This window comes from Chiroxiphia lanceolata, chromosome 4, assembly GCF_009829145.1.
Source record: "Chiroxiphia lanceolata isolate bChiLan1 chromosome 4, bChiLan1.pri, whole genome shotgun sequence".
Lineage (NCBI taxonomy): Eukaryota > Metazoa > Chordata > Aves > Passeriformes > Pipridae > Chiroxiphia > Chiroxiphia lanceolata.
This window is the reverse complement of record NC_045640.1, coordinates 45,496,325-45,509,658: the sequence shown is the minus strand read 5'-3', so window position 1 is coordinate 45,509,658 and position 13,334 is coordinate 45,496,325. Positions and strand designations below refer to the sequence as shown.

At 34.8% G+C, this 13,334-nt stretch overlaps 1 protein-coding gene across 6 annotated transcripts in view; it reads left to right on the top strand.

The window, feature by feature from the left end:
• ARFIP1 (ADP ribosylation factor interacting protein 1) overlaps window positions 1-13,334 on the top strand; it is a 43,508-nt gene that overhangs the window by 9,908 nt on the left and 20,266 nt on the right. For 3 of the 6 annotated variants that reach the window (XM_032685942.1, XM_032685944.1, XM_032685941.1), the window contains 3 exons: window positions 1,174-1,275; window positions 9,559-9,673; window positions 12,177-12,272. In XM_032685942.1, coding sequence (XP_032541833.1) covers window positions 1,174-1,275; window positions 9,559-9,673; window positions 12,177-12,272 — 313 coding nt within the window. The remainder of the gene's footprint in view (window positions 1-1,173; window positions 1,276-9,558; window positions 9,674-12,176; window positions 12,273-13,334) is intronic. The other 3 variants (XM_032685945.1, XM_032685946.1, XM_032685943.1) reach the window with 2 other exon arrangements.

The following is a 13,334-nucleotide window of genomic DNA, read 5'->3' as shown; positions in this document are numbered from 1 at the left end:
GATATGACAGAAGACGTTGCCAAATTAGAATGATGCAGGTGATCCTCAGTAAGTACCAGTAAAATCTTTGTGTTACATTGTTATGCTGTAAAGCTTCATGTGTGGTTGGAGAAGCTGCTGGTACTTCAGCCTTGACTCAGACTGGTTCTCTTCCTGACCCTTAGACTGAAAAGAACTAGTTTGGTTTGATGATTTAGGAGCTTTAAGGGAAGAAAGGTACCTATTCTCAAGTACCTGTTGATGGTATACCTTGTATTGCCAGTCTTGCACAAGTGTATGGGCTGGTTTGAAGACTTCAGACAACTTTTATATAAGTAATTGAACAAACACTGCCTTGGTTGTGTGTTGATTTTTCTACTGTTTACACTTCAGATGACTAATGAAGCTGCCTTGCAGAGGTAGGAGTAGCTTTTTGAAAGGGATGAGATTTTCAGTTTCTCTTCATTTTGGAGAGTGTTAGGGTGCCATTCTCTCTTCAGGTGCTTGTAAATGATGTGCGGTTCTCCTGGGAATGTCTCTTCTAGGTTATACCTTAGAGTATAGGTTATACCTGCTGCTACTGTTCATGATACAACTGCATTTGAAGGTAACTTTGATTCTTGAATTCCGTTGGTGCTTTTGAATTCTTTCCGTGCTTCTGCATTTCACTTCAATTGTGCTGCTGCTGAGTGCATAAGAGTTGCATACCAACACTTTAGTCAGAAGGTGGCACTATGTTATGGCTAAATAAGAAGCAACTTAAACTATTTTAGGGTTTGGAATCATAGCTTTTCTTGTAACACATGAACTCATTGCACTTCTCTAGTATTTATTGCTGTTTATAGCTAGGACAATTTTTTTAGCTAAGCTCACCTTTTTTATAGTTTGAGACACAGAAACTAAGGCTCAAGTGTGCATGGAAAACATTTGTCTGGCCCCACGCCTCATTTGTGTCTTACTCCCCCAATATCAATGGGCTAAATTTTAGTGGTTTTTTTCTCTTAGATCTTTAAGTTACTTCTGATTGAGCTGTGCTAATGTATAACTGTGATTTGGGGATGTGATTAAACAAATGTATGCAGACCGAGTATATCAGAATATTCCCAATAGGACTTTGAAATAAAGTCAACTGTTTTCATAGGGATTACTCATTGGAAAATTAAGACAAACCACCTGTTTCTTTTTATACTATAGGAAAGTGCAATGGCTCAGGAGTCTCCCAAAAATTCAGCAGCAGAAATTCCTGTGACTAGCAATGGACAGCTGGAAGATTCTCACGAGCACAGCTTTAACAGGGTAAGAATTTTCTTTGCTGTCTGCCAAAGTGTCATTATCAGAAATGCTGAAGTTACAATGCAGGGCATAGCAGACTTCTCTTGAGGTTTTCTGGAGGTTTAATGGAAAAACTCCTTTGAAGCTCATAGATCATTGTTAAAGTTGACATAGCATAGTGTCATCACACATTGGAATAATCTTTTTTGTATAAAAGACATGTTAACCGTGGCAAATTTTGATTCCTTCCCCTAATCTTGATTCCTATGGATCAGTTTCCTTTGTGTTCAGACATCCAGCAGAGAGCGCCATGGTACAGCTTATGGAATTTGGGGTTGGGTTTCTTTTTACTTTGATTTTCATTTGGAAATACGAAGACTAGTTAATTGTCCACGTTTATTTGATATCTGCTGAGACTTAGATTTTAAGGAAATCTCTGAGTTTTAACAGTCCCATACTGACTTGCACTGCAGGATTATTTTTAAAATGAATACTTAGCAGAACTTCAACATTTTATTCTGTCCTACTAAAATGCTGATTAGAGGGGAGAACCTTTATAAGTTCAAAAACAAATTACATATACACGCCAAATATTGATACAATAAGAATTTGCCTAATTTTGTCTTCTATTTTTACTATAATGTAAAAAGTCCTTCAAAGATGATAAATTATTGTTAAAGTTGACTAAAAAAACCAAAGCACATACTGCACGTTGCAGTGCAAGATATATTAGTAATGATTTTTTTTCCTGAATGCTAAATGGTGTAAGGTACTGGGTACTCTGTAATATGCAATCAAGTGTATGCATTTCTAATTATTGATTCTGAGCCTTGAGGGTACTGATTTTTAATCCAGGAATTTTATTCATAAAACAGAAAAATGGCATTTAAATATATTTACTAAAATTGTGGTCTAAAACATGTATAATTTTAATTATAAATATGCTATTTAAATGTGTATAAATGTGTATTTTAAGAAATAAAAAAAATAAAATATATTGTGAAAACAAGATCTGAGACCATTTGACTATGATTGTAGGGTAACTGTATAGTGAGCATGGCTGTAAAAAAAGTGTAAAACTTCATGAGATGGAAATGCATTCATATTAAAAATGCTGCACTTGTTACTGGGCATTTTTTCTGCTTCTGATGTATGGGGAATTTTTTTTATGGATAGCACTGCAATGAGGGAAGGGTTATGTTTCTTAAGATTTGTCATTCAACTAAGCTCTATCAGTAACATAATGTAAAAATTAGGACAGTATCTAATGAAATAAAGTTAAAACTACATTTCTATAAAGATGTACATATGCCTAAGTGGACAACATTAGGAAATGTATCTTGAAGTAGTAATGAATTTGGGTTCACCTCGAAGTAGAGAAACAGATTTACTATTTTTAAGCTGCTGCTGCTGTGACTTGTCTGCTGTCGAAGTTACCTTTTCCCTACATTATGGTTGCTTCTTCAGTGTAGTGTGTGCAATACTTATGTACAGCAAGTGGAACCTGCACTCCTCTTCAGTTGAAATGTACAGGTGAAATTTTAAGGTAGTTTCTGTCTACAACCATATATATATATATATATATAAAACTTGGAGTAAGTTTTTGCTGGCATGCTAATGATTTTGCTGGCTTGAAGTCAACTATATTTTGAAACTTCTACTTCCACAAAAGTGGGTCAAATATTTGGTCAAATTGCAGAAAACTTACACTGTGCAAACATAGTTGAACTTGTTGTTGTAATTATTTCTCAGTGCTTATTCTGAGATCAATGAAGAAGTGCACTTCAATTATTTTTTTGAACTGTCTTATACAAGTTAACACCCGCATGTGTGACCTAAACTCAGAATATGTGATAAACAGGGCTTCTTATAAACAAAACAAAGAAAACAAACTTCTTGGAATTAACATCTAGGTCTGTTTACTAATCTGGTAGTCTTGAATTCTAGTATTTAGTCTTCTATTCATCTTGATTCATGTTTGTTATTTCTAATGCTTAATGCTGTGCTTTCTCTTTTTTTCCTTGCCAGATAATTTTTTTTTTAACTTAAAACAATATATGCATTGCACCACAAAATTTCTCTGCTGAGAAATTTTTCCTATCAACTTACAGAAATGACAAGCCAAGTACTGATTTTTATGAGGTTGCTTAAGAAAGGGGCAGGAGACCATGACTACTTTAATTTGAATTGTTACCACAGTGCTTGGTAAGAGTATGTGACCACAGTAGAGTTTAGAGCACTCTAATTCCAATATACTGATTTTGATTGCACCTTCTTTAGGAGCTGGAGAACAGGTTATTTTGGCTTCCTGCTTTTTTATTTTTATAATCAGGTACATGTTCATCTAGGTGTTTTACAATTCAGATGTAAACAATTTATTCTGTATTTTTCGGTCTTCTACAGCTATTTTGCGATGAAGATTTGAGCAGCTTAGATTGTATGTTTTTGATAGACTGAGAAAAGAGGTAGTTGTACAACCTTTTTCTTAGATTTCTTTAATGACAACACTACACTTTCCTCTAGACTCGTGTTCTTTTTAGCACTTCCATCTGACCTCAGGCTGCTCAGGCTTGAAAATGCACATTTATTTTTCAGCAATACTTCACAAACGTGAGAAGTATTTAATTTTGCAAGGCAGTGCAGTGTTGCTCTTCCTTTGAAGAAAAAACTCCTCCTGATGCAGAACATCAGACAGCATAGATGGTCATAATGTCATTTCAGAAGGAAGCATGTTAGTTCCAGTCTTGTGGGAATGTGATATAGCACAAATTGATGCATTTTCTTGGTATAAAGCATACATACAAGGTAGCTGAAATAAATGTTTTCCTACCTGTAAAATCTCATTCAGAAATATGCTGCTGCATTCTAATTCTATAATAAAATATGCCCTTGGAATTCCAACAAGTTTTGTCCTGCCTGTATGATGGATGGAAACTCTTTAACTAAAAAAAGCTGTAGCTTCAGTCATCATTGGATCAAATATCTAACGTTCTTTCATTAAGAAAAAGCCTGACCCAGTGCTTTCCAGCTCTCTAAGCTCTGTTGGAACTCACTTAAGCTTTAAGAACTTGGTGTATAGAACGGTTTGCGAACATTTGAGTATTGCTGATTTATATAATTCACGTTTTTGTTTCACTTATCCCTGGCTTCTAGTTTTCCTGCCATGCTGTTATAATTATGTGATTAGCACAGTGGTGTTTTAATGTCACTGCGGGGATTGAGAGCTGAGAACTGTAGGAAGGAGTGAGGAAGTATATTATTTCTATTTTCCATTTCTATATTCAATAACATGCCATACAGTGTGAAAGCTGCATAGGATTAAATTTAATTTTTCAGAAAACTGTTTGGTCTGCCTGTAAAGATACTCAAGCAGCTTTAAGCAATTTGTGACATTTAAGCTATTGTACAAAATCTGTATAACATTCATATCAGTTTGAGTCTCTGAATTGGTTGTTTCAATTGTTTCCTTTTAATTTCAGTATAGACTCTTTTTCGTGGATCTTACTGTACTCCTATGGGAACAAAATAATTGTTAAACATGTATATAATACCAGTAATAAACTTCAGACTGCAAAAGATAAATCAACTGTATTGTGTCTTCAATTTATCTTATTAGAATTATGAAATAAGCTCTGGAATCTGATGAATCTGAATGCCTGTGTTCAGTATCTTGTTCTGTAATTTTATTGCCAGACTGCACAAACAGATAAGGTCAATTCTTTTTTGTCTTTTGCCTTCTGAAAAAAAGACGCCAGCCTTGTCACTCACATTCTGCCTGCAGCATCTGAGTTCATCTCTTAGGTTTTACTAGGTTCACTGACATAGTCGGATTTTTACTTTGGGTAATTATAGTTTAATTAATGTAGGCTGATTTAAAATTCATTTCTGTGTGTCAGTTCTAGAAAACTGTTTACAGGAAATAAAACAAAAAAGTCAAGTGGTCTTCATACAGTCTGAAAAACCAAAAATATGCATGTTAATGATGAGAGTAGAAGGGAAACTAATTTAAAACTGGATTGCAATGTTATGTTAGGTGAATCAAAAGGGATATGGTAGAAGGGGTCTTGTAAATGAAGAGCAATGTATTGGAGAATACATTTATTTATGCTTGAATTTAGACTGATTGGAGGATCTAGTGGCTTAATGGAAAATAGGAACTGAGTGATGTAATAGGGCGAAGAGAAGAAGAAAATGTTGAATATGTACAAGGAGCTATACTTGTACATGACTTCGGATAAGAAGTTAAAGTTCAGAGCCCATCTGTCTTACTGCATAGAGGTTATGTGTATCTACACAACTTTCTGTATCACTGGACTTTGAAACTGTGAACTTTACAATAAGATGTGTTGCAAATTTTTCCTGAAGGCAACTGGAGTCATCTATCATTAAAAAAAATCCGAATCAAATTGCCTATAGTGGCCTGAGTTGAAAAAATAAACAAGCATGTGATTGGTCCCAGTTTAGTTACTCCACATATATTTATTGAACGAGCTAGTGATGTGGGGTTTTAAAAACAAGGTGGTAAAGGCAAGTAAAACCATATCTGTTAAACCTACTACTGGTACTAAGGAGAAGATAATGCTTAGTCATGCATTAATAATGGACTGGCATAACTAAGAAATTAATACAGTGATACCTCCTTAGTTGCTCCTTAGTTAAATAAGTTTCTTCAAAGTAAGCAATTTTGGCTAGGTTGGTTTCTACTGTTGGGGAAAACACAGTTCTGGTCTTTCCCTTCTTCATTTTAGATTAATATGGATAGCATGGATGGGAAGTATTGTTTTGGAAATAGTCTTGTAATTCAGCCAACATTCCTTCATGAACATGCATTCTGAGTGACTTCTTTGCTGTGTCTACTGTCTCGACAGGATTGCTATGTCAAAAATGCATACTGGTACCTCTAGATGATCTGTATAATAGACTGATAATATCCCTGTTAGAGTTGTGTAAATAAGGCTAACCTGACTAAAATATGTTTAGTTTAATATGGTGATTTGAAGTAATTAAAATGGGATTTTAACAAATGGTTGAAGTGGCTTAAATGTTCTGTGCCATGTAGGTTTGGACCATCTTGAGCAGACCTAATTAACTTAGTGCAGCTGTTCTGCATCCCTATATTTCATGCTTTGCTTCTTTGAGCCTTAAGCATGCTAAATGGCTGAGAGTGGGATAGGTAGTCCAGCATTTAACGCCTTGGGAAACTTCTGAGCTGTGTTCTTTTATACCTCTAGCTCTGTGTCTCAGTGAAGTTACAATACTGAAATACTTTTTCTAGAAGATAATTGCATAAACAATGTCATAGAATTGAAAATTTCAAAAGAAATGTCTTTCTCTTTGGCTTTTGGTAATGGTGATCTGTTAACAGATTTGTGGTTTTGCAATGTATCAACAAATTTTGATCAATTCTAGAGACTTGGACTTACCTTTTACAAAGAAAGGGAGAAATCTTACAGTTAGCTAAAAGAGCAGTATGTTGTCAAAATATAATCACCTTACTGTAGTAGGGGAATCTGTTCTCCCTAAGTTATCCTTCTTTGTAAATTTTTGAAGGGATAAATTGCTGGATCAGTATGATTACAGGGTTTTTTGCTAGCTCTTTTGATCTACACTTCTGTAAAAAAAAAAAAGGCAAGCACAATCAGTTGTAAGAATGACATATCAAAAATTGAAGTTTACATGCAGCACTGTGTATCCACTGAACAATAACTTGCATGTTTATAAGTAAGAAAAAGATATTGTTTTGATAGTCTCTGATGACAGTTCTGGTCATGTACGCTATGGTAGCTCTTTCTTTTAAATTCTTATGCAAGGATAGCGTTCTTCATCAGGATATATTTGAACTCGTTAATAAGTGTTTAAAAAGAGGTTTGAATGCAGTTCTTTAGACTGAACTTTACCTTTTTGGCAGTGAAAAAAATTAGATCTCTTGGAACAAATATGTGTGTGTGTACATACACATATGCATATATTTATGTAAAACACCCTGGTATATATATGTATATACACAGTTGGAGATCTTAATAATTTTCATAATCCAAATACCAAGTTTTTATTGAAGAGAAAGACGTGTTGTAATATTCTGATTTATTTAGCACTACAGTTGGTCCAGCCTCTGTTTAGCTTCAAATTAGAATTACATTGAATGTACAGAGTAGTACAATTGCTTAAGTTTATGTCTAAACTTTTATCTTTACAAAGCAGATGTTCTGCATTTTAACATTAAATACAGATGATTGCTTAGATTCCTATTGCAAACATGCTTAAGCAGGTTAGCTGTCTACATTTGTTTGGCTACAGGTTTAGATATTTCTGAAAACTACAAGGCGCCAAGGTGCCTTGAGGAAAAAAAGAATTCATGCCATGTCCTTTTTGTTAAATCAGTGCATCTTCTCTGCAATCTGGTTATCCTTTTTCAAGTCTCTCTAATTTTTCAGTGTCTGGTGACTTGCTACATTTTGAGTTAAATGGACTCTGTGCATTAGCTAAACTAAGTTGAAGCAAAGGCTTTCCATCGTACCACCAACTGCGAGTACTTAAATGGAAGCACCAGTGTTAAGTCAGTTGGGAAGACTGAAAACAGTATGTATCCAATGTTGCAATGTGCTTAATTTGTGAGATCAGGTTTTGCATGTGACTACTATTTGTTGTTCATGCTGGATGGTTTCTTTGTTTTGTGCTTGAGGGTTTTTTGTTTTGTTTTTGTATAATGCCTTAGATACACAAATAAGGCATACTTTATTATCAGACAGTTCATGTAAGTAAAAATATGACTGTAGGAATTGGCTACCCTGTTTGCAGTAACATCCTGGGTTTTTGATGTTAGCAAGATTTCTGTCTTGCTGGAATTCGTATGTTTGTAGCTCTTCCTTTTTTTCCTCTTCCCAGGAGTTTGTCCTAAACTAAAGACACATAACTAAATCTGTGGGGATGTGATCCTGTGATCCAAAGCCACTTATTGACAATCTGAGCCTCTAGGCAGTACCATTCCTATGCACTATCCCGCTTCTGGTTTGTGGATCAAGCAACTACAGTAATAGGTCAAACATGAATTGGATTTTAAAGGTTGTGTTTTCTTTGTAATTAGAAGCATTGCATATATCATAAACAGTTACTACACCTTAAACCTATGTGTAGCTTTTCTGTGCAAATTTCACTAGTGCTCCTCTATACTTTTTCCACGTTTTTGGGAAAAAAAAATGCATTCCCTCTGTATGGAAGCAGAGGACAGTTTTCCAATTTCTTCATGTTTTATTTTTGTAACTGTATTTTACTGTTTTCCTTTCACTTCCACAGTAGTTTTTCAGACACTTCTTACTTTTATGAATTAACTGGTTTTAAATTGCTTTAAAGCCTGAACTTATTTTAAAGCACTAAATATAATTCCAACACCAGAGGCTTAAACCTCAGTCAGAAGGCTGGAAATATAGTCCAGGAAACCTTTGCGGGAGCTATTTGTAGAGCTGGGCAAGCAAAAATGGGCAATGGGATGGTGTGTGAATTGTGGTGTATGGATTCATAGTTCATGGTGTATGGATTTATAGGCCTGTTTTGGGTTTCAGTGAAGACTTCAGTTGCTTGAAAGTTGGTTGTAGTAGTTAATCTAGTTCTCCAAAGTTAAACAAGGTGATCTTAAGCAATTTTAAATCAATGAGTTTCAAAAGCAAACAGAAGTAAATGGCAGCTTTATGCTGTGAGCACTTGTGATGTAGACTCAAAAGGAAGCTGTTGAAGTAATGCCTTTCCAGATGTTTCTCCTGTGTCAAATATTAAAAAGATTTCATGTGCTATTTATAAAAAATAAGGATGCTATGATTTTTAAAGCTATTTCTTGCTTAGAGTGATTTTTTTTTATTATTTTTAACATTATGATAATTGCTTCCACATTTTAGGTTTTTAAGATGTTGTCTGCTTGATAGTCTTAGATCATTCTGCACCCCTGTCAGTCCAGTTTTTAACTGGAAGCTTTATTAAACTGATATGCTTCCTTGGACCAGCTTCAGACCATGTAACATGATGTTTCAGGCCACGTTTTTGGTAACTGCTGCTCTAAGAGATGGCATTCTAGTTGTTCATCAATATAACAAAAAATTCTAGAATAAATACTCAGGCTATACTCACAGTGTTTCTCTTTCATTTATGTTTTATTTGTGTAGCAGTAGAATGCTGTGACAGCAACAAGGACATTCCAGGCTAAAGACTGAATTGCTTGTCTGAGAGCTGCTGAATTTGCATTTTAATACTTTTGAGTCACTTTAATTTATTTTTTTTTTAACATTAACTTTTGATTTTTATTTAAATATTTTCAAGGACTTGAAATATTCATTACCAGTTGGACTTGGACTTTCTGAAACCAAAATAACATCTCGTGGCTTTGACAGTGCCAAAGAGGGAGTTGTTGAGGCAGGACCATATCCAAGTAAAGGTAAATGCTTTTTTGTATTTCTCAGTTTAAAATCTTTAGGCATATTTTTGCATGGTCAGGAACACAATGTTCTGTAGCTGCTTTGAGCAGTTTGGTGTAAATGTACACATCGAGATTTGCATTAGTGACAACGAGTTTATCATCTCTGGTAGCTGGGTTGTTAAAATACAGAATATATGCTACACTTGCAGTATCAGTCAAGGGACTAGAGGAAACTACTTAGTGTTAAATTGGTCTGCATTTACAAGAAGGGAGGTCCTTGAGAACCTTGAACTGGTATCAGGCTGAAGAATTTTACTATTACATTGTGTAGAAGTTTTCTTTAAATTTTGCAGGGTATTATTCTGATTTGAAACATAACTGGAGAGTTATTTTTTCTTCACTTACCTAGAGCAAATTATTAGGTGGAATTCTTCTTTGTTGTATTAATGTATGCCTTAGAGAGTCTAAGCTAGTATCAAACAATGAGAAATACAAAGTGATAAACAAACCAATAATGTCAGTGTTTCCTATCTGTCAAAAAGCAATAGAATACCATGATATAGTATGTGCAAATGATATTTGATGAATTATGTAGCTTTGACAGTTTTGAATTTGAAAGGTTGGAAATTATCTCAAATGCATAGCTGTGAAAATAAGTCTCTTTGTAGTCATAGATTTAATTCACATTTTCCTTCATTTCCTGTTTGGTAAAATTCTTTGCTTATGAAAATGTATATGCTGTGATTTATATGCTGTACATTACATATATTACAAAGTGAATATTATGTTTCTTTATCTTTGAAATTAGCAAAATATCTAGCTAAAAACTGGGCAGATGGCAAACTGCTCACCATTTTTGCCTTTTTATATTGTATTAACAGGATAACTGTTGCAACTGTTAGGTGCATTAGCCTATAAGGGAAACGTGTATAAGATGCGTTTAAAGCTACTCTAATACGTTTGAAATGCAAATGTTCTGTGAAAATTTTTGTATACAAATTATGAGCTTTGGACACTTTAGATGTCACAATTTTCCTCCAAGGATATTTTCTTCAGATTTTTCCTGATGTTCTAATAAAATCAGACAGGGAGAAGTGATAAAACCTAGGACTTCCTATGAAAGTATGGACAAAAACTGAATGTTTGCCCTGTTTCTAAAAATTCTGTTTTAGTGCCTCTACTAGGGCTTCATTTTTGAATGCAGAGTAGACAATACTGGAGGGGAAGGGCTTTTAGAATTTGGGGGATGTTGAATGATGAAGCATGCATAAGGCTGCATTAATACTCTGTCAAATGATAAGGACTTTTTAACTGCTTGTCTTGGCTCGCTTGCTGGAATGATTCAGTCTTGAGGCCTTTAGCAGGATCTTGCAGTCAAACTTCTACGCCTGGATGAATCCAATTGCAGCTCTTATGCAATGTATTGCTACAGGAGAACACAGCAAGTGAGCTGTCTTTGTCTCATTTTTCTGTGCAGTTGGATCCAAATCATTAGATTTACTTAACCCCATGTTAGTAGTGCTCTGTAGTATGTTTAAAAGACAAAAGCTAATTGTTGATCCAGTTACTTTGAGTGGTGTTTTGGTGTTCCTGATGACTAAATTTTGTTGAAACCACTAATGTTCAGGTTTGATTTCCTTTCCCCTCTTTATTACACTGTTAGCCCTGAAGTATATTGGAATTTTTCAGCAAAAGCAATAAAAGTTCCCCCCCAGTATGGGGGTCACTCATCACTACAGAGAAAAAGCTAATTTGTTTGGTTGGTTTTTAAATCCTGAAAATTTCATAAGGATGCCACTTCAAATTTATCTGTTATGATAGAGTGGCAAAGCTCTGAAAAGCATAATCCTAAAACAGCTTAGAGAACACACAGAGTGCACGTCATTTAAAGTTAGTTGGGGTTTGTTTGGTTGAGTTTTTTTAAGAGAAAAAACAAGTGATGTAAAATCTTCCTTTTGGGAATGAGCTTACACATTTCCACAGCTAATGACTCCTATGATCTTCAGGATAACTTATTGCTGCGTGTTTACACTGACTAAAGAGTCGATGTCACTGAAGTGTATCTGAAGCTAGCTGAGATTTCAGAGCTTACTTCACTTCTTAATACTTTGAGTACCATTCGGTGACAGTGCAGAGTCAAATCTACCTGGACCTAAAAAAGGATGTTTCAGCTGTAGAAACTGTATATAACAATCGTACACAGAATTTTCTGTTTATGGTATGTACTTTGCTGTTGAAACTGTCAGTTGTGCTCTGATTACTCTTACAGAAAAAAAAAAATCGTCATCATGATGTAGAGAAAAAGATTAAATCATGAAAACTTGGTGTAGTTCACATGGACAGCTGCACCTCTTAAAAAACATTTCCATCAGAAATTACAGCACCTTTTCTGTGGATGTTTCTGTTGTTGCTGAAGCAAATGTTTCTTTGTTTTGAAAAAAAAACCCATGTCTGTGTAAAAGTGTGCATTGATTTCTATGGGAAGATGATGGATTTTCATGGTTAAATGTCCCCTTTTCAGGTTCCTCAGCATCACCCAAATCATCTGTTATATCTCCTAGCAGTGCAGCAGCTAGCAGACTGGCTGGACAAGGTTGTGATTTAATTATTCCCACAGGTATCAAAGCACTGAGTGGATAACGCCCTCGTCTCTGCTGACAATGTACTAACCCTTCCACATCTCTAATAATTTGATTTACTATTAATTGGAAATTCAACTTCTGGGGGTTTTTGATGACTCTCATTTCTGACTTTTAACAGTTTACAAAGTAACCTCTGCTTTCCTCTCTGTCAGCTGCTTTTTCTCTATAAAATTAGAAATATAATTACCAAATATTAATAATAACAAACAGTTAAAAAACAGCTAAAATAGGAGAGACCAAAATCTTTTATTTAGGTTAAAGCTGAAACTTTTGGATTTTTTTGCCAAAATGATCACATATTCCAATCGACTAGACTATGGAGGCAGCCATTAGGAATTCACAACACCCAAACTAGGCTTTGCCACTTGACTCATTTTGTGCCTCTGGGCAAATTACTTAACATCTTAGTCTGTTTCCTCCTGTATAAAAGGAGAAAACTTGCTCAGTTGCCTCATAAGGGTGTTGAGAGGGTTAGTTACTTTATGTTTGCACAGCATTTTGAAGATGTAAAGAACATAGTAGGATGCTAAAGGAGTATCTTGAGGCATCTGTATAGACTTTTTACCAAAATCTTGCTTACATAAATAACGTGGCAAGACTAAGGTGACTGTAAGTAGCAGTAGGGATTAGAGTTGGGAGTAGTCAGAACTGTACATGAAAAAATAAAATGTTGCTTAGAAGTTACTATTTTTAGCAGTTTCTAGTATTTAGGACACTAGGAATTACTTTTGCAAAACTAAAACATAGAATTCACATGATATCTCATACTAGCTTGAGAATGCTGAGTAAGGGCACTTTATGTGTAGTGATTGGCCCTGGATATTTTAATATGTTACTTTAAATCTGTTCTTTGTTGATGTTTCCATACTGGTGGTTTGTAGAATTAATTGTTCCTAATACAATGAGCTATTAAAATTGAAATAAGTAAGTTAGATATTGACTGAATGCATCTTCTGGAAAGGATCGTGGTCACTGGAAAAGATTAGAAAAACCTGTACTTTGGGACAACAGTTTTTATATGCCAATAATTTTCATTT